At 59.2% G+C, this 24,531-nt stretch overlaps 1 protein-coding gene across 3 annotated transcripts; it reads right to left on the minus strand.

Annotated features, from left to right (window-relative positions):
* Nucleotides 1–381: 381 nt before the first annotated feature.
* MOB2 (MOB kinase activator 2) lies at nucleotides 382–24,167 on the minus strand. Of its 3 annotated transcripts, none has more exons than XM_036428809.2 (5): nucleotides 24,018–24,167; nucleotides 3,835–3,995; nucleotides 3,088–3,181; nucleotides 1,857–1,981; nucleotides 382–1,344 (listed from the first exon to the last, which is right to left on the minus strand). In XM_036428809.2, the coding sequence occupies exons 1-5, from the start codon at nucleotides 24,032–24,034 to the stop codon at nucleotides 1,034–1,036; spliced, it is 708 nt and encodes a 235-aa protein (XP_036284702.1). In that variant the 5' UTR covers nucleotides 24,035–24,167; the 3' UTR covers nucleotides 382–1,033. The 3 variants fall into 3 exon arrangements, with proteins under 3 accessions (XP_036284702.1, XP_036284701.1, XP_036284700.1); XM_036428808.2 differs by lacking the exon at nucleotides 24,018–24,167 and adding an exon at nucleotides 20,533–20,815; XM_036428807.2 differs by lacking the exon at nucleotides 24,018–24,167 and adding an exon at nucleotides 8,761–8,870.
* Nucleotides 24,168–24,531: the final 364 nt, after the last annotated feature.

Below are 24,531 nucleotides of genomic sequence, written 5' to 3' on the forward strand. Positions count from 1 at the left end.
ACCCAGCGTGGCCCCTGCAGTGCAGCCCACTGGAATCCCCACCATTTCTCACCCACACTCTAGAGTCCCTGCCACCTGATGGAGGCCCAGCACAGGGAGAGTGGGTCCGGTCTCTGGAGATGGGTGACACAGGTGTGCCCTCCCTCCAGGGGTCAGCGGGGAAGCCTGCGGCCGCCCTGGCAGAAAGGGCAGCGTCTGCCACTGGATGCCAGTGAGAACTCTACACTCCAGACCGCAGGGAAGAGGTGGCCCCAGGGGGTATGTGCGGGCCTCCGGGAGGACGGGGTGGGATGGGGAACAAAGGGAGGGAAACAGTAGTGGCTGCAGGGCCAGGCCACCCTCAGCACAGGTCAGGGAGACGCTGAGGACACACAGGCGCTGACCTGAGAGAATTCTTTTTATTCGAGCAAACAGAGAGGATCAGAGTGTGAAAAGCTCTGCCTTCTGCCCACAGCCGCTCCGCACAGGCTGCCGCCCCTGATGCCTCGGTCCCAAGGCCGGCTACTCCCTCTTGGGCAGCGGGGGCAGGAGAGACGGGGACATGGGCTAGGGGGCCCCACAGAGCATCACTGGCCTCCCCCACCCCTCCATACCGAGCTGCCAACAGCCCAGATCCAGTCGAGGGGAGAGAGGAGGAACCCATGATAATCCACCCTGAAACACACCAAGAGGACCCCAGTCTGCAGCCCACGCCTGGAGAAGCCTCGTCTCTCTGGCAACTTCTCAGAGCGGCAGAGCTGGGAGGTGGGGCCGGGCCGCAGAGAAGACAGGAAAGGAAGCCCGGAGAAAACAGAGTCCCCTCGGTGTGCTGAGCGGAGGAAGGAGTCCCAGGTGCTTCTCAACAAGCAGCACTTGTCCATCCAACAGGAAAATGGCGCGGGAAGCAGGCAGACGCCGGCTCCGGGGTCCACACGCTGCATGGCCTGGCCTGGGCAGTGTCACCTCTCCAACTTCCTGCCAAGCGTGCCCAAAACATGTGCGCACACAGGTGGACACACACAGGCACACGTGCACGCCTGTCTGGCCGAACGGCTCACCTCTCCTTCACATGGTTCTGTGCCCCTGCACCCCCGCCGCTGGCCCCGTCCGTGCTGCCCCCACTGTGGCCCCCGCCACTGCACAGCACCTCTGTGAGGTCGTCCATGACGGCGGTCTCTTTGGGATCCAGCAGGTTGAACTCCCTGGCGAAGAGGATGAAGTGGATGTAGAGGGTGTTCAAGTGTCCATGCAGCTCGAGCGCCAGGGTCTCCTTGAAGTGGGACGAGTAGATGTGGGCCAGCACGTGGAATAGGTACCTGCAGATCTTCTTCACCAGGGACTCAAAGGAGCTGGGGAACTCTCGGCCTGTGGACAGGGCCATGTCACCCTGGCCCTGCTCCTCACAGCGCCCCTCCTGCCCCCTGGAGCCCTCACCAGGCAGGCAGAAATACCCCCAGCAGTCCTCTCTGAGCAGCCACCAGCACACACTAGAGTGACTTGTCCCCGGGGCCAAGCCCCCGAGAGCTGGACCTCCCGGGCCACCTCTGTGACCAGAGGTCAGAGATCCGCCACATGCCACCCCAACCTGAACTGGCCCTGGGGTCCTACATGCTTCCCTCTACGTGGCCTGGACCCAGGGGAGGCACATGGGGACGTCCTGCCAGCCAGGTTGAGGCCCTGGAAGCTCAGGATTACCCAGAGCCTGCCAAGCCCTGTCCGGCTGGACATACCCATGCTGGCTGCTAGAGACCCACAGGTGCCAGAGCCTGGGGAGAGGTCATCTTGACCCAGGATGGCAGACAACAAGTCAGGCAGCTGCCTGCTCCTCACATGCAGCCACGCCCACCCGGCACCAAGGGGCACTCTGAGAGACCTACCATACTTCGTGGGGAACACGTCCTCGTCCGTCACCAGCTTCTGCACAGAGCTCATGACAAAGTCAACATACTGGGGGGCAGTGCACTTGACCTTCTTCCCTCGTTCGTCATACCAGTAGTACTGTCTGTGGGGACAGAGGCTGGTCACGGGCCACCCCAGCCACACAGCCGCCCTGGTCCAGGGGTGAGGGGCCTGCTGCAGGCCAGAGGTGGCACCAGGTGGGTGGCCACCATGTTGGAGGTGTGGCAGGCGCCCAGGCTTCTCCTCTGAGCCCCTGGGGACACACCTGTGGGACCTGCAGCGGCGTGTGAGGAGGGGCAGACTGTACCAGTCTGACAGAGTCCAGGGAAGAAGACCCCGTCCTCGCACCCCTCCCGCTGCACTTGCTGCAGAGCCACTTCGGTCCCACTCTGTGGCTGCCTGCCAGCTCACCCCGCCTTGCCCGGCCCTGCCCCCCCCCCCCCTTGGGCTGTGCCTTGCAGTAGCTATCTGGGGACATGAGGACACCTCAGCCACCTCATGCTCTTCCCCAAAAACAAGGAAGAAAGAGCCGGTGCCATGTGACCTTGTGCCCACGTGATATGGCCCTGAGCTGGGACACAGTGGGGCCAGGAGAGCAGGACCCAGGGGCTGAGAGCCAGCTCAGCCAGCATGACGCAGGGCAGTGTGCACAGGGACGGAGAGAGGAGCTCCTGGCCTCCTCCTTGACCACCAGCCTCTTGTCAGCACGTGTCCACACTCCTCACTCCTGCTCTGGAGGCTGGGGGAAAGCCCGGACCACATAGCGGCTCTCCTTCCCACCCTGCCCTGAGCTGAGGCAGTGCTGCCAGGGGCTGCTTGCTGAAGACACACATGGCACAAGCTCCGGGGAGAGCGACCAGCAGAGGCCTGTCAGAGCCTCCCTTCTGTGCAGTGCAGGAGCCCAAGGAGGGGCCTCTACTCAAGGACAGCGCTAAAGCAGGGAGCCTGCAGCTTCTCGGGGCGTGCAGACTTAGGAACCCCGTAGGGCGTGTCCTGTCCCTAGGAACTAGGCCCGTTAGCCTCAGGCCAGCTCCTGGCACCCACGCCCCAGCAGGGCCCGCATGGTCAGTGTCCCTGCCTGCCCTGGCCAGGCTCTCTTCCCGTTTCCATGCCAGGCCCTGGGCCCCGTGAGCAGGTCTGAGAGGCAGGAGTACAGCTGCAGAGTCATGGCCCCACAGCCCAGAGTTCCCAGGGCCAGGCGGCACTCACGTATTGCACACGGCCATGGTCTGGCACGCCTCCCCTGTGCAGAACTCCGAGATAGTGCTGTACTGCAGGTTGACGTGGTGGAAGAACGTGGTGGCTGCAGGAGGAGAAAAGAGCAGGCGTGAGCTCCGCCATCTTGCACGAGGCCACTGCCCATATTGCTTGGAGCTGGGACAGCCACCTCCAGAGACAAACAGACCAGAGACAAACGCTCAGAGTGGAGCACCAGCCTTGGGAGCAGCCACCAGCTACCACCAGACAGGCAGCAAATACCAGGTGGGCGGAGGCTGGTAGCCATCGAGCCTGAGCACCCCCACAATAGTGGACAAACTTCCCACCTCAGTGAGGGCCACAACCCCTACTTTTACACACTCCAGCTGGAACGGGACACTGCCTGGGCACTGATTAAACAGAAGGCCACTCCACCCACCACACTTCAGAGAAGAGCCAGTCCCTGCAGAATCCTACTACGTGTGCAGGAGGCCCATGTGCGGCATTCTATGAGCCTGACCTCCAGGCCTGCTCAGGGCCCACACCGAGGCCCCTCAGTGCACTGCAGGGCTGGCCACTCCATGCCTTAGTGTCCAGCCCTCTTTTTTGGTGAGTGACAGCCAGGCCACTGGCCACATGGGCAGCACACCTTCTGCAGACAGAGCTCTGGGGGTCCCCAAGACCCGGAGGGTGGCCACCTGCACTGCTTCCCTGCCAGCTGCAGCCACTGTGGCTCCCAGCCCAGCCGTCCCCACGCACTGTTGCTGGCAAGCCACTCGTTGAGGTCGATCTCCCGGGGTAGCACCACCAGCTCCCTGAACTCGCAATCGGTGATCCTGGACTTGGCATACTCCGGCTCCAGGTACACCTTCTTCTCCTCGGCCGCAGGCTTCTTCCCGTTGGGCTTTGCCTTGGACTTCCTGCCAAGAAAAGGAAATCGTCACCACCCGGCAAGTGCCGGCATGGACTCTGGAACCCCAGGAGACAGCCCATGGGGCACCGAAGAGGCTTCCTAGAGAAGCCTTGGGGTTTCTGCTCCCACTGGCCCCACATACCGTCCCCAGCCATCGTCTGGCCAGCAGAGCCGTCTGGCCACTGCAGGGGAGAGGGGGACACAGACACACGAGCCGGCAGCTTGGCGTCATGGGCTGAACTTGGAAATCTGGCCTCTCCCCTACGTGTGACGCCACAGCCCCGCAGCCAGCCTGGCTCAAACCAAGGGCCTGGCGCTCAAGGCAGGGCGACAAGCAGGACACAGGGTCGGGCATTACTGACCCATGAACAGAGTCCCACAGGCAGGTGGACTGTGGGCAGGCATCCTGCACAACTGACCCGACGGCCCCCTCCTGAGCACTGTTGTGGCCGACAGCCAGAGCCCCATCCTCACGGGCTGCAGGGTCACCCGCATGACCCGTCCCACTCGCCTCTGCTCCCTCGAGTGCACGGAAAGGTTTCCAGGGAGAGGGAGGTGTCAGCCAAATGGTACAGAAATCTGCAGAAATGGCCATTTCCCACTAAAGTTTCTTCTTATTTAGGAAAACAGTACTTTCCACAAAAATGTGCCATTATTTAACAGAGAACAGGTATGTGTGGCTATTTTTATATGAATGAATCTGAATTTCTAACATGTCTTGTTTCCATCTGAACAGTGACGATAGGTGGCTAAACACCATGAACCAAAGCTCGCTGTGCTGAGGGGCTGCATCCCCTCTGCGGTGGAGGCCGTGGCCCAGATCCACCTCCTGCCACTGCCCCAGGCCAGAGCCGGCACGTCCCCGCGGCTAAGGCGGCCAACGAGGTGGCATGTCCCCAGGAAGGAAATCTGTCCCAGGAGCAGCCAGAGACGCCGCCCAGGCTGGGCTAGACCAGGTCACTGAGTCTGTCACACATGGAGCCCCTGGGCAGGATATGGGAGGGTCCCCCTGCGCGCAGGATCCCTCCTTGGCCCTGCCTCCTGCAACCCAGGAGGGCCATGTAGTCGGGTGCTGCCCAGCCCCAGCAGCCCACCCTCAAGTCCTCAGACCTGCAGGAGAAGCCAACAACTCTCCTGGCCCCTGTCGCTGTCCCCACAGCTCAGCCCTGGGGCCTCGGTGGCCCTCCCCCATGCCCCAGGCAAGGCTCACATTGCGGGGGAGAGGGGGGCAGCTGGCTGTGGGGTCAGCTCCCTGACCTTACCCTTTTTTTGTTCTGTTTTAAAAAGTTGCTGGGGTTTATTTGAGAAACAGGAAGAAAAAATGCTCCGTGAACGCCAGGGAAATGTTTTCCCTCCAGCTTCTCACAGGAGATCTTCGCCTTAAAAGGCGACGTGTGCTGGCCTCTGGGGCAGGCCTGAGTGGCCAGTGCCAGGGGGCCACCGGGTTCTGGGGACAACGGGACAGACCCAGACCTGGGGCCCTGCCCCTGCCTGGGTGAGCCAGCTAGAGTGCGAGCACGGATGCCACACACTCTCAGGGGCACGCAGGGGTCCCCGTGGGGGCAAACTGTTCAATGTGGACACATATGCACAGAACTTCTCAGCACCCGCAGCCTCGGCCCAGGCAGGGAGGCTCCATCTTCTCCAGGTCAGAACCACAGAGAGAGACCAGGCCCCAGGAAGAGCTGGGAGCACCGGGGGCTCTGCTGATGCCTGGAGACACTCACTGGGAGTGGGTAGGTAGGGGGCCATGCCACTCCTTGCCCGCAGCCCTTCTCCTGACCCTGGGCCCTGCTCCCAAGTGATGCCCCACCATCAGAAAGCCAAAACTGACCAGGAAGGTCCCAGTGCCTTTGGCCCCAGCAGGTGGGACATGCCGCAGGACACACCTTGCACCAGCGCCAGCCTCTGCACTGGCTGTGCACCATGTCCAGTGCCTGGACCAGGCTGCTCCACCCGCCCCGCCACCTCCCCGCGCACACACGCAGGCACGCACACACACACACACTCACGCACACTGGCCTACGGGCACCGCAGGGCTGGTGCACACACCTTAGTCCTCCGGGTCTGGTGACCACAGTGTGGGGACAGGGCAAGGTGGGGCCCAGACCGTGGAGCTGGCTGCTTGACCTACCTTCACGCTTTGCTACTTAGGAGCCATGTCACCTAGTGACTCACGTACATGCCTGAACACTAGCCTGGAGTGGCCGTTACAGGAGTGGCCACAACCAGCCACTGACACCATCATGGGTATCACACAGGCCTGCACGCTTCCTGTCCACAAGACCCATCCAATGTCACAGCCCCAGGGCCATCTGTGCTGAGCTAAACCATGTCCCTGCTGGGCCCACTGGAGGTGGCGTGAGGCTGCTCCCCATTGGCTAAGAAAGGAGTCTGGCTCTAGGAACATGGCCACATGCAGGAGATCCCCCACCTGCCCGCACAGAGCACTGGTGGAATGGCATCAGCTGAAGGGACACACAGAGTGCCAAGTGCCAGCCCTGCCCCGCAGGCCAGGGGACACAGCCCTAGACACCTGGCTGGCATGGTCCCGCCCTCTGAGAAGCAGCAAGTAAGTTCCAGGTTTTGAAAATGGGATGAATCTTCAAAGCATGAGCCAGGTGGCGAGGGCTGGTAGTCCCCAGGTCCAGGGCGAATGCACTCCCTCTTTTTCTAGGCTGCCCCACTCAGCCTGCTGTGCGTGCACTGTCGCTCCCTCGCTTCCTCGCGGGTGCTGGGATAGCTCAGGCCATCGCCCAGAGAAGGATGCAGGGGGGTCTGGAAGGGGCGCCGTGGGAAGTCAGAGAAAGGAAGGGACTCAGAGAGCAGGAAGGACCAGAAGTGGCTGTGACTGGAGACAGAGGGACGTGGGAACTGGAAGGTCTAAGGTAGGGAGCAGTGGGCCCAGTGCTCAGGTGCTGGCAGACCCCATAGAAACTGCTCCATGAACAGGGGTGCTGTCGGTAGTCTGAGAAGGGGAGCCACTGAGAGGGCGGCCAGCAGGACCTCACCCTGAGCCTCAGCCAATGCCCCTCACTCCAGGTTACCTCAGGGCAGGGGCGCGGACATGAGAAAGAGCTGTTTGGGGGCAGTGTGCAGGCGGGAGCGGGGACAGCTATGTCCCTGGCAGAGGCACAGGCAGGCTCCTGCCAAGTTCCTCCCTAGGGCACTGAGGGGTGCAGGGACTCGGCCCCCACTCCGGCAGGAGCTGTGGTGCTACCCTGTCACCCCTGATGGCCAGACCCAGACATGCAGGGGGCGCGGGCACTGGGGCTCTCCACCTTCGAGGGATACCTCACCCCAAGTTTTTGATGCAGGGCCCTGGGGTGGAGCCTGAACTGTCCTGAACCTTGGAGATTCCCAGCCTGACTGTTCTCTCAGGTCCCAACTAGCCTGGCGCCACTGCACCCTGACAGGCAAAGAGCCGGTCCCGTCAGACCTCCACAGTCAGACCTCCACAGGCTACAGCGGCCGGACTGTTTCTCCTGGTTTGACTGCCCGTGGTCAGCACCACAAACAAAGGGAACTTTCATAAGCTATTGCCCTACCAGGAGAGAGACTGCCCACAGGCAGCCAGAGGAAGGCAGGGCAGGAGCTCTGCACAACGCTGGCCCCAAATGCAGCCACCGTGTGGCCACTGTGCCGTGGCCATGGGTTCCCCTCTGACTCTCTGACTGTGAAATAAGCGGCTCTTCCTTCAACACTGAGCCCAGGTGTCACCTTCACCTGGAGTCTTCCCAGGCCCCAGGGGACACGACCTCAGCCCCGGCCCACAAGAGCTCACCTCTGGGGTCCCAAGCGCAGCTCAGATCATGGGTTATGCTGTCTTCCATGGGGCTGGGCCATTTCCATGCCAGCCCTTTTCCATTGTGCACACCGGTGTGTACACACCCACAATGCACACAGGTGTGCACACATGTGGTCGCCTACGCCGTCCGAGACAGTCAGTCACTTTCCTGATGGGAACCAACCACCTGGAGAGTGCCACCAACCTGCTCACACTTCCAAATGCCCTGGTGAGCTGACTTGCTGCAGCAGGAGGAGGTGGACACCAGAGGTGCCCAGAGATGCCGAAGGCACGAACCTTACAGGTTCTAGAACTCAGCGGTCACTCCAGCAGGATCACCCATCAGGCTTGGCCCACACCCAGACCCCCACCACAGCCTGCTACTCACTCACAGCTACAGACAGAACTGGAAAAGCGAGGCACTCCACTGACCCGCTACCAGCACCTGAAGGAAAGCAGGCTTGAGCTCAACTGTGACAAATCCCAAGGGACAGTTGCTACTGACCCCCGGGGCCCCTCCAGCACCGTCCCTGACCCCCAAGGGCCTCTCTGCTCCCTCGCCCCCCATGCACGTGCACATTCACACAGGAAAGGTGCTGCCCATGGGTGGGGGGGGGCGCTCTGGAGGCCCTGCAGTAGAAGAGGAACAGATGATCGTGGCTGCCTAGGTCAGTACTCCAGATACGGCTCCTCATGGACAGGCTCCAATCACCCGCCTGGAGACAACAGGCCTGTGGCAAAGCCTGTCCCACAGGCTCGGAGGGGCAAGGCAAGGACTGCTGTGGCCAGAAAGACTCACCAGCAGGCCCTTCTCACCTCCCAAATGCAGGCGCAAACTCCTGCCCTCGAGCAGCAGGAGGCAGGCATTTAGGGGAACCTCCTGCAAACAAAGCTCCTGACCAAGTCCTGGGGGCAGCAGATAACTGCAGCCTGACCCAGGGCAGGGATCAGGGGTTGTCTGACCAGCACCGTGCCCAGCGTTCACCTGAGCACTCTGCCGACGGCCTGAAGCACCATTTTGCAGCTGAGTCCAGTCTTGGGGGGCTGGCTGAGAAGAGTCCGGTCTGCAGGGGGGCTGCTGTGGTCCCCCAGCATGCTGGGGCAGCACGGAGGTGCCGAGGGAAGTGGGAGCCTCGGCACCAGCGTCGCTCCCTCCCTGGGCAGTCTGCCTGGGAGCAGGCGACACCAGCCAATGAGGACGCGGAGGGGAAAGGAGGGCTCTGGCCTGGCAGACACACAGCTGCTCCTTTCACAGGCCAGGCCAGCCCGCCTGGTTAGTTGAGGGCGTGTCTCAGTGGACTTTTCAAAGTGGCGCCTTGCGGGCGGTGCTGCATGGGGAGGGCAGAGCCCCAGGGAAGAAGAACGCGTCAGCCGGGCCCTGGCACCTTGAGGCCCTTGTGACACAGCTGGAAGAGCTCTTGTGACACAGGCGGCAGCTCTGCCCTGACCTCCAAAGCTGACAGCACCCCTGGCCGGAGCCCAGCCTCTGCAGCTGCAGACACAGCTGTCACCTGCAGAGTGGCGCAGGCTGAGACAGGAGGAAGGCAAGGCTGGCAGGCTTTGGGGCATCCAGACCAGGCATGAGCTGCCCAGGGCCTTCCAGTGGGGGAGAGGCCGTGCAGCCACGCCTTCCTGACAGCTGCCTGCAGGTGGGAGAGCAGGAAGCACCAAAACCCCGAGTGGCTGACCACAGGGGCAGAGACAGCTCGCAGTACACAGAGATCACTGAGAGGCCCCACCTAGCAAGGGGATGTTCACATCCCCACCCATCTCAGCCCTGCCCTCCACCCACCACTCCCACCCCAAGACCGCATCCCAAAAAGGGCCCCTCCCATCTCCTCAGCTGTCCAGGTTCAACCCAGCTGGCACTGCGGCAACTCCAAAGCCACAGTGAGGACAGAACAACAGGCAGTGCAGAAAGGCTGCCTCTGCCCTGGGGACACCATGGGGACTAGGGTAAAAGGCCCTTCTGTCCCCACAGCCACCCAGATTGTCCGGGGACAGACATCCACGGGCCAGCCACAGCACCAGGCAGCTAGGGTAACTGAGCACTAAGGGGTGCTTCTAGGCTCACCGTGTCCCATCCCTGCCCTGTCCTAGAGCCAGCCATCTCCGCCTGGTTCCTTCCCTGGGGAAAACAGCCCGAGACTGCACGTGCCCACACCGCTGTGGGCCTCTCCACTGCCAGCACAGAGCCGTGTGCAGGCTTGTCCACTTCAGTCCCAGCGACACGGTGTCTGTGTGCAGATCACGATGCACATGAGTCCCTTCCCATGACCCTACTCTGGTCCCTCACCCATGGATCACTGCAACCTCCTCAGGCTCGTCTGTAACCAGCCCCAGACATCAGAAAAGTGCAGAAATAAAGTGGCATGCAGAGAGATTTGAACAGGGGCACAAGAGCTCTTAGAATCGGGAACGAGAGCTCCTGAACAATGGGGGAGCTACCAGAAACTCAAAGGGACACACGGGGAACATGAGGCTAAGAGGGATTCTCATCCCCACTTGGGTGATGATGGAGCAACAGACACAGGCCCAGACCGCCGCCATCACCAAAGGGTAAAATACACACAGCAACTGGCAGGCGCTGGTCAGCATGCTGGCGCACAGGAGGCTGGTGCTGAGGACAGGGTGGGGCTGCCCATCAAGACACTCTGCCCCATGGACAGAGCCACCAAACCCTCGAGCCAACCACGTGGCTGAGGGTGTACAGAGCCTCGCAAACAACAGCTCCAAGGAGCCGGGCGCTCAAGCAGCCTTGCCGAGGTAGTGAAGCAGGAAGGCAGCACGCTCCCACCCAGAGCCCCACTGCGGGCTCTGCGGGGGAGCAGACCTGCAGCAGTCCCAGAGGTTTTCTCTAGAGCGGCCCTCAGAAAGCTTTTGCTAAACCAATAAAAGATGAACAGCCCACTGGAACCACCATCATGCTCCTCATTGGAGGACTTTCAACAGCACCGCCACCCCACAGCTAACACAAGAAATGTGCGTATCAGGTGAGGAAACAGAAAAATGCAACCGTAACCAGAAAAGAGGCCCAGACCACGTTGAAGATGCTAAAGGTAAAAACTACTTTAAATAACAACCATGGTCAGCAATGCTGCTGTGCTCACTCCACTTCCGGCACACACACAGCCTGGCACAGCCTTACCATCACCATGCCAGGGAGTCATGTCCGGAATGTCGCCCACTGTGCTGACGGCTGCATCCCAGCACCTACAACCATCCTGGGAATGTGTGGGACACCCGTTCGGTCTGATTCATGACTCTGCTGAACAGGGTCGGCTTCCCAGAGCTACTGGCTAGACCATCACACAAGACCTGGTGGCTCGCCCTTTACCTGCACAGCTGCCTGCTCGGCAGCCCTCCGCTCAGGGGAGGGGTCACCACACCCAGCAGTCGCTGCTGTGATAACTGCATCCTACGTTTGTCTGACCTGCTACACAAATAAGAGGAAGCACTGAGGAGGTGTGTGTCCGAGACAGAGGGGGCAGGAGTGGTCTGGACCGTGGGGACGCTGACTCTGGAGTCACTGATACAGGGACTGACAGTCTCCTGAGGCCAGAGGTCCCACCCCACATGGTCCAGTGGGACAGAGAAGGAGCGACCTCTCTGAGGACCAAGGCCATCTTGGCACCACCCCTGCAGGTCAGCCACCAGAGTGACCATGGAAACAAGGCTCAGTGTGGGTCTGGCCACGAGACCCAAACCTGGCGTGTCCCAAGTTGGGTAGAAAGGCCTTCACCTGCTCCCCTGAGACCTCACTGGGCCAGGAGCCCTGAGTGTGAGGAGGCAGGACAGAAAGGCACTGGCCACCTGGAATCCCCAGCTCCTGGGCCTCCTCAGCCCACCCATTCCCGTTCGCCTCTGCTGCCCAGGGTGACGCCATGAGCGGGTGTGACACCTTGTCTGGATCAGTCTACAGAACTGCTCCCCCAGCACACTACGACTACTCTCCAGGTGTTTGCACCCTTGAACCTCAACTTCCAAAGGCCAGCATGCGCTGCCTCCCTCCCAACCCAACAGCAGAGGGAGGGATCAGGAAAGACAAAGGCCCCAGTGCACCTGCCCCCACAGCTGACAGTGCCTCACACCAGAGACGCCCATGCACTGCTCGCCCCAGGAAAAGCGGAGCAGTGACAGCCCTGCCTGTCCAAGACACGCCTTGGCACCAGTGTGGGCAGGGCCAGGTCTGCCGGGTGAGGCAGAGACACAGACATAGGGTGGGGCCACCCTATTCACCTTGCACACTCACCTGACAGCTCTGTACAACCAGGCCCCGGAGGTGAGGGAAGACCCTCTGGTGGGCAGGCCAAGGGGTACCAAGTGCCCACTGAAGCCCAGCCATGGCAACGCCGGACACCGGAGCCCACGGAAACAGGAGGAGGGCAGCCACAGACCCCGGGGCCAGGGCATTAAGTCACAGAAGGCAGAGAAACACCCACGTGCCCCACATACCACCTAAACCATCTGTTTCAAGTTCAAGTCAAGGCACAATTCAAGCGATTACAGTGCCTGTTGGAGCTGCTGGGTCATCACACCTGGCCCCCAGCTACCGCTGGCTGAGGGGCAGGGTACCCAGGCCATGGGCAGCCACCTCTGGCAAGTGTCCCCTGACCCTGCACTGCATCTGCTGAATTAGGGCCCACCAGCCTTGGGCACTGACAAGGTGGCTGAGACCCCTGAGAAAACAGCACCCTGTTTAATGCAGCAGAGCCCCGTGCTGGAGGCAGAGCCCTCCCCTCTGCCCGCCCAGGGCACAGGCCCGGACAGAGGCTGGTGCTCACGGCTCCATGGTGAGTCACCTGGGCTCAGAAAAGCCCGTGGATTCATGGCAGGGACAGGTGACACTTCTCTCTTCCCTCCCCTGGCTGTCACTAGCCAAGCAGGCACCAAGCCCAGGCAGCCAAGTTCAGGCTGCCTACGAAAGGGCACGTGGGTCCTGCCAAGTCACTCCGCCCTCCCTGTGGTATAAAAGCCTCGGCTGCAGGATTTAGCCCAGGCTCAGTGCACAGGAAGGCGACTCAGCCACAGGGAGGGAGCAGTGACTGGAGCAGCCACTAGCAGACCCAGGAGCGCCTGGGAGAGGCAGGAGACCATGGCTTCCCAGCACCCAAAGCTGTCCCTCACTCCTATGGACCTGGCAACCTGCTGGTCCTCCAGAAACACAGGGAATCTTTTTTCCCCCCCAAAAAAAAATGAAATCTAAGAAAAAAAGCCTAGCCTGGGAAAATGCCACGGAGAGATGGCAGTGCCCTCACTGTGGAAGGGCAGTAGAAATGTTCCCAGAGATGGAGGGAATCCCGGGAGGCACAGCCCGAAGGGCCAACGGGTGGAGAAGACTTCCCACCCCCTGGTCACCCTGCAGACCCACAGGGAGGGACCTTCCTTCCCTGATCACAGGGCCCACGCTAGCCCCTCACAGCAGACCCACACCAGGAAGGCCACCATCCTGGGTCAGGGGAGAGCGCAGGGAAGCACAGACTGGAGGTGCCCCATGCCCGTGAGCACACACGGGCCCATGGAACCTGGTCTGCCTGGGCTGCAGCTCAGTGCGGGCGAGGGTCAAAACCCACCCTGGGGCTCTGTCCCCCAGAGCTTTGCTGCAGCCACCCTGCCATCCAGGCCTCATCTACTTCCCTTCCTGTGGTACCACGAGCCTGGGCAGGGCGTGTCCCTGCTTTTTTATGGAGGAATAACACCCAGCAGGTCACAGGCAGAGAGGGGTGCTGGGAGAAGGACCCTGGTCCTCCTCCTGGATGCCCTGGCGGCCAAGGTGAAAGGGCACATTCCCCTCTAATTGGAAACGAATTTTCTCTTTGGAATGAGAGGGGAGGCATAAGATGTGGGTGTGCCCGAAAGGGAGAGGAATGCCGAGATGCCACGGTCCATACTTCAGATTCCCAAGGGGAGACCCAAAGAAGCCTAGGAGGAGACGCTCAGCAGGGAGCAGGGTCCAGGGACAGAGGGCCGGGCAGGAGCCAGGATCAGCCTTAGGTATCTTCTAAGTGACCAGAAGGCAGGCCGCAGCCTTGGTTCTTCATGACAGCACGTTCAGCTCTGGCAGAGCGACCAGCAGGGGGATTCCCCCGCACCACAGCCCCCTCCCTCTCCCTTCAGCACTGGTACCCTCAAATGCTTCCTGGAAGAGGTTCCTACGAGAAAGGGGTTCCCAGGAGGAAAGGGGTCATGGGAAGAATGGGGTTCCCAGGAAGACGGGGTGACAGGAAGTGCTCTCTCCTGGACTGCACTGAGGAGGGTTCCCCCACAGCATCCTGAGGACCGTGTTTAGCATCTGTGTGGGACTGTGCTCGGTTCTGGTTTTGGGAACTTTCCCTGTACCTGGTGTCTGAAATGTCACAAATGTGACCCCAGGCCCTTTACACGGGAGCCTGTTGCACCTGAACTTGCTGCCTGTGGATCCGGAAAACTGTAGAGTTTCTTTAACTCATCTCTATGCTTCTGGCTCCTGCTGGCCCCACGTGGTCGCAGCTCTGCACGGACACATGGAAGCTCTGCATCTCCCCTGCTCGCCAGGTGTCCACGCCAGGCTGATCGACTTGCTGAGAAGTGCACCCATTTCCCTCCGGTCCTTTAGTCAGGATTTCAGTTTGCTGTGCCTCTCACTGCCCCGCATTCTCATTCGTTCTCAGGCTGCTCATCGTGTGGGGGCTGTGCAGTCCTGGCATCTTTGAGGAGAGTGACCACAGCGGTTTCTGTTTCCTGCGTCCTTTTCTTCTGGCATTGCTCTGTCTTATGCAGGTTTTCCTCAAAATACCCAGGGAGCCCGCCACCCACTCCTCTTTCACAGTGGGCACTGAGAGCACCTGGCAGCTCCAGGGCAGGGGGGTTCTCGGGGGGCATCACTGGGCACCACCTGGCTCGCTGGCAGCACATGGAGGACGACCCCTCCACTCTCAGTTCTAGGGGTCCTTCTCTTATATTGTTCAGACTCCCATGCCTGGAGAGGAGACCTCAACATTGGGGTCTGGGACCAGAGTGGCTGGTTGTGGGACGTCCTTGATGCTTGAAGGTGCCCCTTTGGGGCAGACAGCAGGGGTGGGGGGTGACTCACTGCTGCTTCTCCAGTTCGCCCCTTCCCAGCTCTTGGGTCCTACCAATGTGGACCTGGTGGAGGTCCCTCAGCGGCTCCTGCTGGCCTGAGCTCAACTTTCCCAAATCCGCATTCCATCCCATCCTCAGCTTCCCAACATCTAAACCTGTTTGTGCTGTCTGCCATCCTGCGCTTCTGTGGGTTCTGCCTCCCAGAATTCCCTTTGCTCTCATTTCAGTGGGGTTGGGAGGGAGCAAGTCCAATTACAAGGCCAGTACACTCGGTTCCGGTAGCAGGTCCATGTGTGATACAGGATGTGGGCAGACAGCCCAGCTCCCTTCCCGGCAGGACCGGCATCTCCAGCACACAAAGGGGCACTGGCATCAACAGGAGCTCTGCTCACTGACTGTAGGGCCTCCCACCCAGCTCAGGACCGCTCACGGAGGAGGGCCCAGCCCTGCCTGGACATCACTGTGCTGGATGGCAGGGCTATAAGGTACCCTGACAGCCTCTCCCGAAAGGCTCAGCCCCACCCACTTTCTGCCAGTATCACAGGATGGCCCTCCATGTAGGTCCTAGCCCCACACCACCACCCAGTCAGAAAGCCATGGCCTTGATCCTACCCTGAGGGTCAGTGTCCAAGGCCAGGACTGTACCCAGGTCCCAGCCCAAGGCTTCCGAACAAACACCACTGTCTCCCTGGGGGTGCTAAGATGCCAAGAACAAGCACAAATCTGTCCTCTACTGGACCCTCAACACATTGCTGAGCCTCATTGCTGCCCAGAAAGGGGTCTCTGACCTGCCAGGATACCCACAACACCTCATGTTGGGGGTCCCCACCACAGCTACACATGCCCACCCCCACGTGAGATCCCAACACCACCCAGAGGTTTGTGTGGCTCAGGAAGGTCCCGATCCGCTAGTCACAGGCACGTCCCTGATCTGGGGGGCGGGAGGGGGGGGGGCGCGGGCATTGGCCCCAGGATGTGGTAGGGGTGGGCATTCATGTTGATGGAATGTATCACACGTTTTGGCCTGGGCTGTGGGAGTGCACACCTAAGGTTTCACTTTGCAGTTACATGTGCACAGGTGCCTGAGGTGGACCTGGCCAGTCCAGCCCTCAGCAAGCATCGGTCTGTCCCATGAAGTCAACCTTGCTACACTCACCCTTCCCTGACACTTCCGGCTCACAGCAGCCCACGGTGACATCTGTGAATGACCTGGTACCTGTTCCATACATGTGGTCTGGTACTGTAACTGCTGCTCCTCACCACTGTGGTCACCTGCACCAGAACTTAGCCTTCCTGCGTGGTCGACAGCGCCCCCTGGTGGATGTCTATCTACTTGCACAGCCAGGGACCTGTCTTCCCTGGTAACAGGAAAGGGGAATCAAGGTGACTCTTCAAGTCTTGAAGTCTGGACAGACCTTCTCTCTCCTCCCGAGAGCCCTTGAAAGGTCCCCCATGGCCATCCTGGTCTGCACACCCTTAGTCTCTGGGAGCCATGTCTGGAGGTCCTAAAGGCAGCAGTGAGATGGCGGCATTCGGACACACCCCAGAAGCGAGTGGGATAGTGGACTTGGAGCAAAGAGCAGCGCACTGACCTGGCACCAGCCTCCAGCCTCAGGCCCCTGGCCAGCTACCGGCCTCTCGGCCTCAATTTCCTGCCTACAAATGGGATGCTGACCTCCAACACAGTGTCCTGAGAGGGCAGAGGAACCCATCACCAGCTTCCGGATGCCCTGGGTACTCAGGGTCTGCTGCCCAAGAGCCGGGAGCCTAGGCCGCCAGAAGCAGCCCCTCAGGAAAGCCGGATCTCCTGCTGTGCAGTGACGAGGCCAGTGCACACAGACAGTGCCAAGCACAGCTGCTTCCAGGGCCCCATGACATGGGACTATGCCGCCCTCTGTCTCTCTAGTGCCTCTGGCGAGTGGAGCTGAGGAGCGAGGAAGAAAAGTCCTTTCTCAGCCGTGACCAGGTGACCCTAAACAGCATCCGGAGAATGCCAGGAGCAGCCTGCAGAGGAAAACTCACAGAAGGTAACAGAGATCACAAACAGGCTCACCCCACTAACAGCGAAACACAGGTGACAGACAGCAGAGCCCTTGAAAACTGGCAGCCCTGCCAGAGCAGGCCCTTGCCCACCCAGCAGGCACAAGCTAACAGAATGTATGTGACAAAATGTATCCACGAGGGGAGGGCCACCTGACTCTCCTGGAAAAAAAAAAAAAGCAACAGACACATGCCCACAGCCCTGCTACGCTGTTTCCAGCCACCACACATGGAAACAACCTAGTCCGCAGGTTACAGTCCCACTGGCTGGCTCCCAACCACCAGCCGGAAAGAGGCCACAACAGGTCTCAGCAAGACCCAGAACAGGGAACAAAGACACCAACACCAGAAAGAACATTCTTCTTGTCCAGGTCCGGGGGTGGAGAAGGAGACGGGACACTGGCATCTCACCTTCCAACAGTGGAAGGTGACACAGGTATCACTTTACCTTGCATCTCTTTACACAGTGAGGAAGGGCATGCCATCCAAAAGGCCCAGACCTGTGTTGGGACCACCTCGCAGAGCACAGCGTGCTCCCTGCCTCTGGTGGTTTATTCTCAGTGTGTGGTCCCTGAGTCCAATGAGAAAATGCAAACAACACCAGGGGAAGAGCAGGGTGCCCAGAAGCCATGAGGGGCACTGACCCAACAAGCCACAGACTTCTGCCCTTCAGTGAGAACCCTCAGGAAAGCTCAAGGTCCTCTGAGGCCGGTCTGCATCCCACACGGCAGTTATTACCTTTCGGCTAAAACTCTTCTCATTTCTTTTATGAGCCCTTCTTTGTCCCACTGGTCACTCAGAAGTGTGTCTCCTAGCTCCTAAATACCGATGCTTGATTCACTTTGGCCAAGAACATGCTCTGGAGGGTTTCCGTTTGCTGAAATCTGCAGAGGTTCCGGTCAGTAGATGTTCCAAGTGCTTAGAGGGTGTGCAGTCTGCTGTTGGTGGGCCCTCTATTCTCTGCATTAGGTCAAACATGTGCACTGTGGTTTTCGAGACTCTGCTGCTGTCACATGTGGTCAGGGGATCGCTACACTGAGCCTCTGTGACGAGCCCCTCCCGCCACCGCATGAGTGCAAGGCAGGTGGGTGGGTTCAGCCCCAACACCTTCCTGGGCCCCGGGCCAGTTCCACATCCTCCCAAGGGCTGTTTTTTCAGGCTGAATAACTTCCATTGTATATATAGACCACGTTTTATCTATCACCATCCACAGACACTTAGACGGTGTCCATGTCTGGGCTGTTGAAAATAATGCTGCAATGAACATGGTAGTGCAGATAGCTCTTCAAGATAATGATTTTGTTTGGATATAGATCCAGTAGTGAAACTGCGGGATCATAAGGGAGTAATTTCCTGAATTTTTTTTTGGAGGAATTTCCACAGTGGCTGCACCAAATGTACATCTCCACCAACAGTGTGTGGGGCTCCTGTTCTGCAAGCCTCACCAGCACTTGCCTCCCACCTTCCCAGTGAGGCCCCCTAACAGGAGCCTGCGGAGCTGTGCTCTCTGCAGCTGCTCCCAGCTTTGTGTTTAGCCTGGCGGTGCAGGTGTGGGGTGAGGACTCGGCCACGACACCTCCCCAGTCGCCTGTTGGTGTTCTCTGCACCAGCTCCACCATGGGGGAGATGGTGGTGCCCCTAACAGAACCATCTCAAGAGAGAGTAGACACTGCTGCCTTTCTGAGGACAGTTCAGACCTCAGGGACCAGCAAACCACCAGTGCTCCTTCCTTCCTAAAACATGAGTCCAATAAGAAGGAGGCAGTAAACGAGGAGAAACTAGCACAAAACACCCAGAGGAAGCACAGCTCCCCCGTGGCCAATGCCTGCTCCTCAGTCCTGTGCAGAAGGTCGGCATGGAGCACGGGGAGATGACAGCTGCCTGTTAGCCTAGAGGAGTCCCTGAAGACAACTAAGGTACCACAAGATGACACACTTATTTTTACATGAATTATAAGTGCCAGGAACTCACAGCAGAATTCAGGGAGTCCAGCCAAAACAGGTTTGGCTCAGTGGATAGAGCGTCAGCCTGTGGACACAAAGGTCCCAGGTTCGATTCTGGTCAAGGGCATGTACCTTGGTTGTGGGCACATCCAGTAGGGGGCATGCAAGAGGCAGCTGATGTATGACTCTCATCGATGTTTCTAACTTTCTATCTCTCTCCCCTCCTCTCTATAAAAAAATCAATAAAATATATTAAAAAAAAAAAGAATTCAGGGAGTCCAGCATTTATTTATATATACATTATTGATTTTTTACAGAGAGGAGGGGAGAGGGATAGAGAGCTAGAAACTTCGATGAGAGAGAAACATCAACCAGCTGCCTCCTGCACACCCCCTACCGGGGATGTGCCCACAACCAAGGTACATGCCCTTGACCAGAATTGAACCTGGGACCTTTCAGTCCACAGGTCGATGCTCTCTATCCATTGAGCCAAAGCGGTTTCGGCAAGTTCAGCATTTCTTCAGCCAAAAAGGTAGGAGGCCATCCCAGTAGGAATACAGGGTTAATGACAAAACATTTCTGAGCCCTGCAGAGATATCCCAGAGGACGGCCTTTCTGCTCTGAATGAAAACTTAGGAGCCAATGTCAGCACAGCCCCGGGCCCATGGCACAGCCAGCCTGAACCCCAGCCAGCAGCAGCCCTTTGCTTCCCAAAGGCCAGGCAGGGTGGCAGCAGGGACAGCCTGCATGGTGACAATTTGACCACAGGACACACGACCCATGCTCCCGGTGCCTCCTCCCTCTGGGGCTTCAGCACATCAGCGTCCCTGACACTAGCAAACCTCACTGCAGCGATGACGTTGCCAGGATCAGGGCCTCTGAGAAGCCACGTCAGCCTCACCACTGCATGCAGGGCTGGGAGTCCTCCCCAGAGCTGGGTGGCGAGGCTCAAGGAACTGTGACTCCCAGGACGGCCTGACACATAGGGCATGCCAGGCGGGCACCCATGCCTCCTGTCAGGGCCTGCAGGGCAGATGCCCATTGCCAGCGTTTGTGTGGCGGCTGCCACACGCAGGCTCAGGGTGCAGCATGCGCTGCTGTCTCCCACCACAGACGAGCCTCACAATGTCATACTAAGTGGCCCAGCCACAGAAGACCGCAGGTGTAATGCCCAGAACAGACACACCCACAGAGAGAAAACAAGTGGGATGGGGTGGGGGCAGGGGCGGAGTGGGGAGGGACTGCTGATGGACATTGGCTTTCTTCTTGGGTGAAGGCAACGTTCTCAAATTAAACTGTGGTGATGGTTACTCAACTCTGTAATTTCACTAAAAATTACTTAATTGTATGCTCGAAACAAGTACACTTTATGGTATGTGAATTTTACCTCAACGAGGCTGTTATAAAAATAGCCTAGAGACTGGGGCGAGCTCAGTCTGGTCCCCTCATAATCAGGCTCAGTGGCCAGCTACCAGCAACACCTGCCCAGGAGGCAACGTGTGACAGCCACTCAGCCCCTGAGATACAGGCAGGCAGGCTCCACTCAGCACAGGACGCCTGCAGGCAGAGCCACAGGCCAGACGCCTTGTGACTCAGCTCAGCAAAGACGGTCAACTGGCCGAGAGCTCCAGGGCCATGCACTCGGCACTACATCTCCTTGTGGTTGGTTTGTCTCCTTGGCCAGAGCCAGGAAGCTCTGACTGACACCTCACCTCAACTGCTGCTTGGAGGAGCAGGACATGGCTATGTCAAGGTGTCCGCAGCCCCAGGAAGGGGGAAGAGGGTTCCTGGGGTGTGTTTGCTACCCCTAGCTTTGGTCCCAGCCAGAGGGTAGGTTGTCCCTGCAAACATCACCCTGTGGGCCCCACCCAAGGCCAGGGGGAGGGCGCCCAGGTTTGCCCCCGCAGTCAGAAGAGGGAGGAAGTACATTTCCTCTTCTGTATGTCCAGAGCTTGGAAGCTTCTGCATTGTACTTTCTGTTGGTAAAATTTACACAGCACTTTTCTTGTCCGCTCATAAATGCCCACAGCTGCCAGTTAAGGATAAGGCACAAGTCTTCCCCAGACGCTGCCGCAGACCTCGCTGAATCTGACGTGCCTCCCACAGCCTCTCCCGGGGCTGCTTTCTTCCCAGGGGCCAAGCTGCCACCTTGCCATCAGCTTCCCAGGATGGAGACAGCCAGGGACTGAAGAGGCAGACCACACAAGAGCGGTGACCCTTTGCAAGTTAGAAAAAGAAAGTGCTACACCTACTGCAACAGCCAGCTCAAGGCCAAGAACAGGAAACGCACAGTGTCACAGATGCACGCAAGCCACACAGCAAGAAGCTCCTCTCTGAGTCAGGCCGGCAGATTCCACAGGCAAGCTGCAACGTGCGGTGGGGTTTCTGGCTTCCGTGCAGGTTTCCTGAGGGACCTCCCTTCCCTCAGACGCAGCCGGGAGAGCTGAAGATAAGGCCACCCCATTACTCAGCACAGCCCTTCCAGTGACAAAAGCCACACTGGTACTTCCAGTGACTGGTCACAGCCTGAGGGATCATTAGCACTACGTTAGTGGAGTCCATACTTTGTCACCTGAGATGAACTGATGCAAAGAAACTCTTTCTTAGAAAAACAGGATAAACAGCATTTAAAAAACAAAGAACTATATTGCAAACTACATGGCTGACACTGAATGGTGTGAATTAATAAAAATAGCAAGGAAGTATAAAAAAACACATTTCCTGACATCTCCCAGGCTGAAACCAGTTGAAGTATTGAGGGCCAGCTCAAGCTCCAGTGCTGAGTGCACAAAAGGCGTACAACGGGTGCAAGTGCCACTGGCTGGCTGTCCTCGCTGGAGTGGAGGGACCGGTTAAGTGAGAAGTGGACCCGAGTGGGAGACATCTTCAGAGTTTTGCTATTCACCCACTCTATGGCTTCGTCTGGGCCTCGCAACGTCCTATTTTCCAGTAACTGCTCAATAAACATGCGGGAGGGGCACCTGGCCCTGCTGGCTCCAGCATCCTTAGACACCACATTGAAAACAAGCTCTTGAGGAAGATCAGTACTCGACAAAAGAGATTGTGCCTCTTTTTAAAATAGTGGGAGGGGGTCCTAGTTAAGGATTATGGAAGAATTCGTGGTTTATAATGTCCAATATGCAACCCACTGAATTTAAGAACACATGCACAAAGATAACACACCACCAACTCCCCACAACTCAGTGTCCTTCTGGAACTGCCCATTGCACAGCCAGGCAGAGAGGACACTCCTTTCCCTTCCCAGGGGCCTATGGAAGCAGCAGCTACAAGCCTCGTCCCTTTTAGATCTGTCTTCCTCTAGTCCAGCACCTGGACCAGCCACCCCAGGAGGAGGCCCAGGAAATGTGTGCGCCAAGGCCTTCCACAGATGACTGCCTGGGTGCCAAGGTCTTGGCAAGGACCTCAAGAACCAGTCCCTTCGAAGCCTAACTGTGGTTAGTTTCTGGATAGTCACAGCTGCGACAGCAAAGTCCACAAAGCACAGACATCTGTCCAGTTAAATGACTGTCTGCTGGGCAATTTTCAGGCCCTGGAGTACCTGCTTCCTATGGACAGCCATCCTCACAGAGAAGGGGCAAAATACCAAAATACCAGCAGCTGCTTCCTCAGCAACTCAGCTGATCAGGCTGGTCCTTCCCATACAGGCACTGTGAGTGTACTTGGCTAAAACAGGCTTACTGGGAGGCCAGGTTGCCCCCAATACAATCCCTCCCAATAAATGCAATTCAAAACAAGGCAAACACTGCCATGAGCCTTCAGAGGCCTCCTACAAAACACCTCTGGTAGGAATGGTCAGCACACAGCAATGCCAAACACCGTGTCAGTGCTCTTCTCCGTGTCCTCTGCTCACCCTCCCCCAAAGCCATCCGGCCAGCACTACAACTTCTATCTCACAGGAGGAGGTCAGGAGAGGTATGTGACCACCCAAAGTCACACAGCTAGCAGCAGCAGGGCTGAGTAGCAATGCTGCCTCCCCAAGAAGCCAAGTGAGCCGGCCACACCAAGGCTGGTCCCCAGCATCACCCACACGCTGCCCTGACCCCTGCACTCTGGCTCCCCACCTACCCCACCACACGTGGCACTTCTCTCTGGCCTCTCAATTCATCCCTCAAGTTGCTTGCCCCCCCCCCCTGCCCCCAGGGATACCCCTTCCCTAGACTACACACAACCTGCAGGAAAAGGTTGATGGATCTAACCCATCGCCTTGGTTATCCAACAGCACCCTCCACTCTGCCCTATACCCGGCAAGGGGAAACAAAGACCTCCTCCTTCCTTTCCTGTACTTCAGTGTCCAGACAAGCCTTTCCATGAGCCGAGGCCAAAAGCAACAGCTCCCCCACCCTTAGCCCCAGCCCCAGCCCCTGAGTAAGGAACCTGCCTCCAAAGAAGTGCTAGTAAAATGAGAGCTGAGGACAGATGGAGCAGTGCCTTCCCTTCTTGGTCCTCAAAAGTAAACGGTCAGAACAATCACTTTAGCCATTGAACTTTTTGGAGACGGTGTGACATTTTACCTCGTTTCTCTCATTTCCAGCTAAACACAAAAGCAAACTGAAGGGGAAGCCCAGCCCGCTGCTCCCAGCCTCACGCTTCCTTCCTACTCCACCCGGGCCCGTATCCGCAGATCGCAGCGCGGCGTGCGCCTCGCCCACCGCACCCTCTCCACCCGCCAGCCTCGCCCGGCTCGCCCTCCTCCCGAGTCCGGATGACAGATCAAGTTGGGCTGCTTTGCTTCGTTTCCCTCGATTTTAAGGAGCTGCTCTCTGTCGGTGCTGAAGTGATTTCTTCCAGAAGCAAGTTCCCCTCAGCTACCGGCGAGAGGGGCACCGGGTCCGACCTCCCCGGGCGCCCGACACCCAGCGGCGAGGTGTGGCCGGCCTGCCCTGGGCCGGCTCCCGGGGCGCGGCGGGAAGCGCGGGCGCCGGTCCTGCCCAAGCCGAGCCAGCTCCGCTCCCGGTCCCGATACCCCGCGTCCGGCCCCGCCGCAGCGGCTCCCAGGCTCGCGCCCCGCCGGGCCGGTCACTGGCCCGGCGCCCCGGTCCCCAGTCCAGTCCCCACGGAGCCGCCCCGGCCGGCCAGCCGCTCCACCCGCACCGGATGCCCTTGACCGACGGTGCCCGCGGCGCGCCCCGAGTTCCCTCCCGCGGGCTCGGCCCTCCCGCCCGGCCGCCCGACTCACCCCATGAGCCAGTCCATGGCTGCGCGGGACCCGCCGCGCCCGCCGCCCAACACGCTCGGCCCTCAGCCCGCGGCGGCCGGAAGTAAACACTCGCTCGTACACGCCCACACGCGTACCGCGGCGCCGCAGGAAGTGACGCTACTGAGCCGCCTGCTGGGAAATGTAGTCCCGGCGGTCCTAATCCCATGCATCTCTCCGCCCGCGCCGCCGGAGCGTGCACCATGCTGTCCTCCCTGTCTTGGAACTGACCTCAGAGCCTAGACTGTCCTTCGCTCCTCCGACTGTCCCCCTGCAGCCCGCACACCCCGGACTGTGTCTTGGCGCCCCGGTTGTCTATTCACACGCTGGGCTGTCCACCGTTCTCCGGACTCCCCCCCCCCCCCATCCCCCCCTCCCCGCACAACCCCCACCAATGCCTCGCCGGCTCCTTGCAACAGAAGGAAGCAGCCTGACTCTCAGAGGGGCCCATCCAGCCCTGCCCTCCCCTCCAGATCCCCTCCTGTCGCCTCGCTTT

Source organism: Pipistrellus kuhlii, unplaced genomic scaffold (genome assembly GCF_014108245.1).
Source record: "Pipistrellus kuhlii isolate mPipKuh1 unplaced genomic scaffold, mPipKuh1.p scaffold_m20_p_91, whole genome shotgun sequence".
Taxonomy (NCBI): domain Eukaryota; kingdom Metazoa; phylum Chordata; class Mammalia; order Chiroptera; family Vespertilionidae; genus Pipistrellus; species Pipistrellus kuhlii.

What these genes read in the sequence shown, in the direction of transcription:
- MOB2 (XM_036428807.2), bottom strand. Translation starts at nt 8,870, where the DNA reads ATGCTGGGGGACCACAGCAGCCCCCCTGCAGACCGGACTCTTCTCAGC. An exon ending in CGAGTGGCTTGCCAGCAACA is followed by an intron (nt 3,182 to 3,834) that starts GTGCGTGGGGAC and finishes CTCCTCCTGCAG; the next exon opens with CCACCACGTTCTTCCACCAC. An exon ending in CGTGTTCCCCACGAAGTATG is followed by an intron (nt 1,345 to 1,856) that starts GTAGGTCTCTCA and finishes CCCTGTCCACAG; the next exon opens with GCCGAGAGTTCCCCAGCTCC.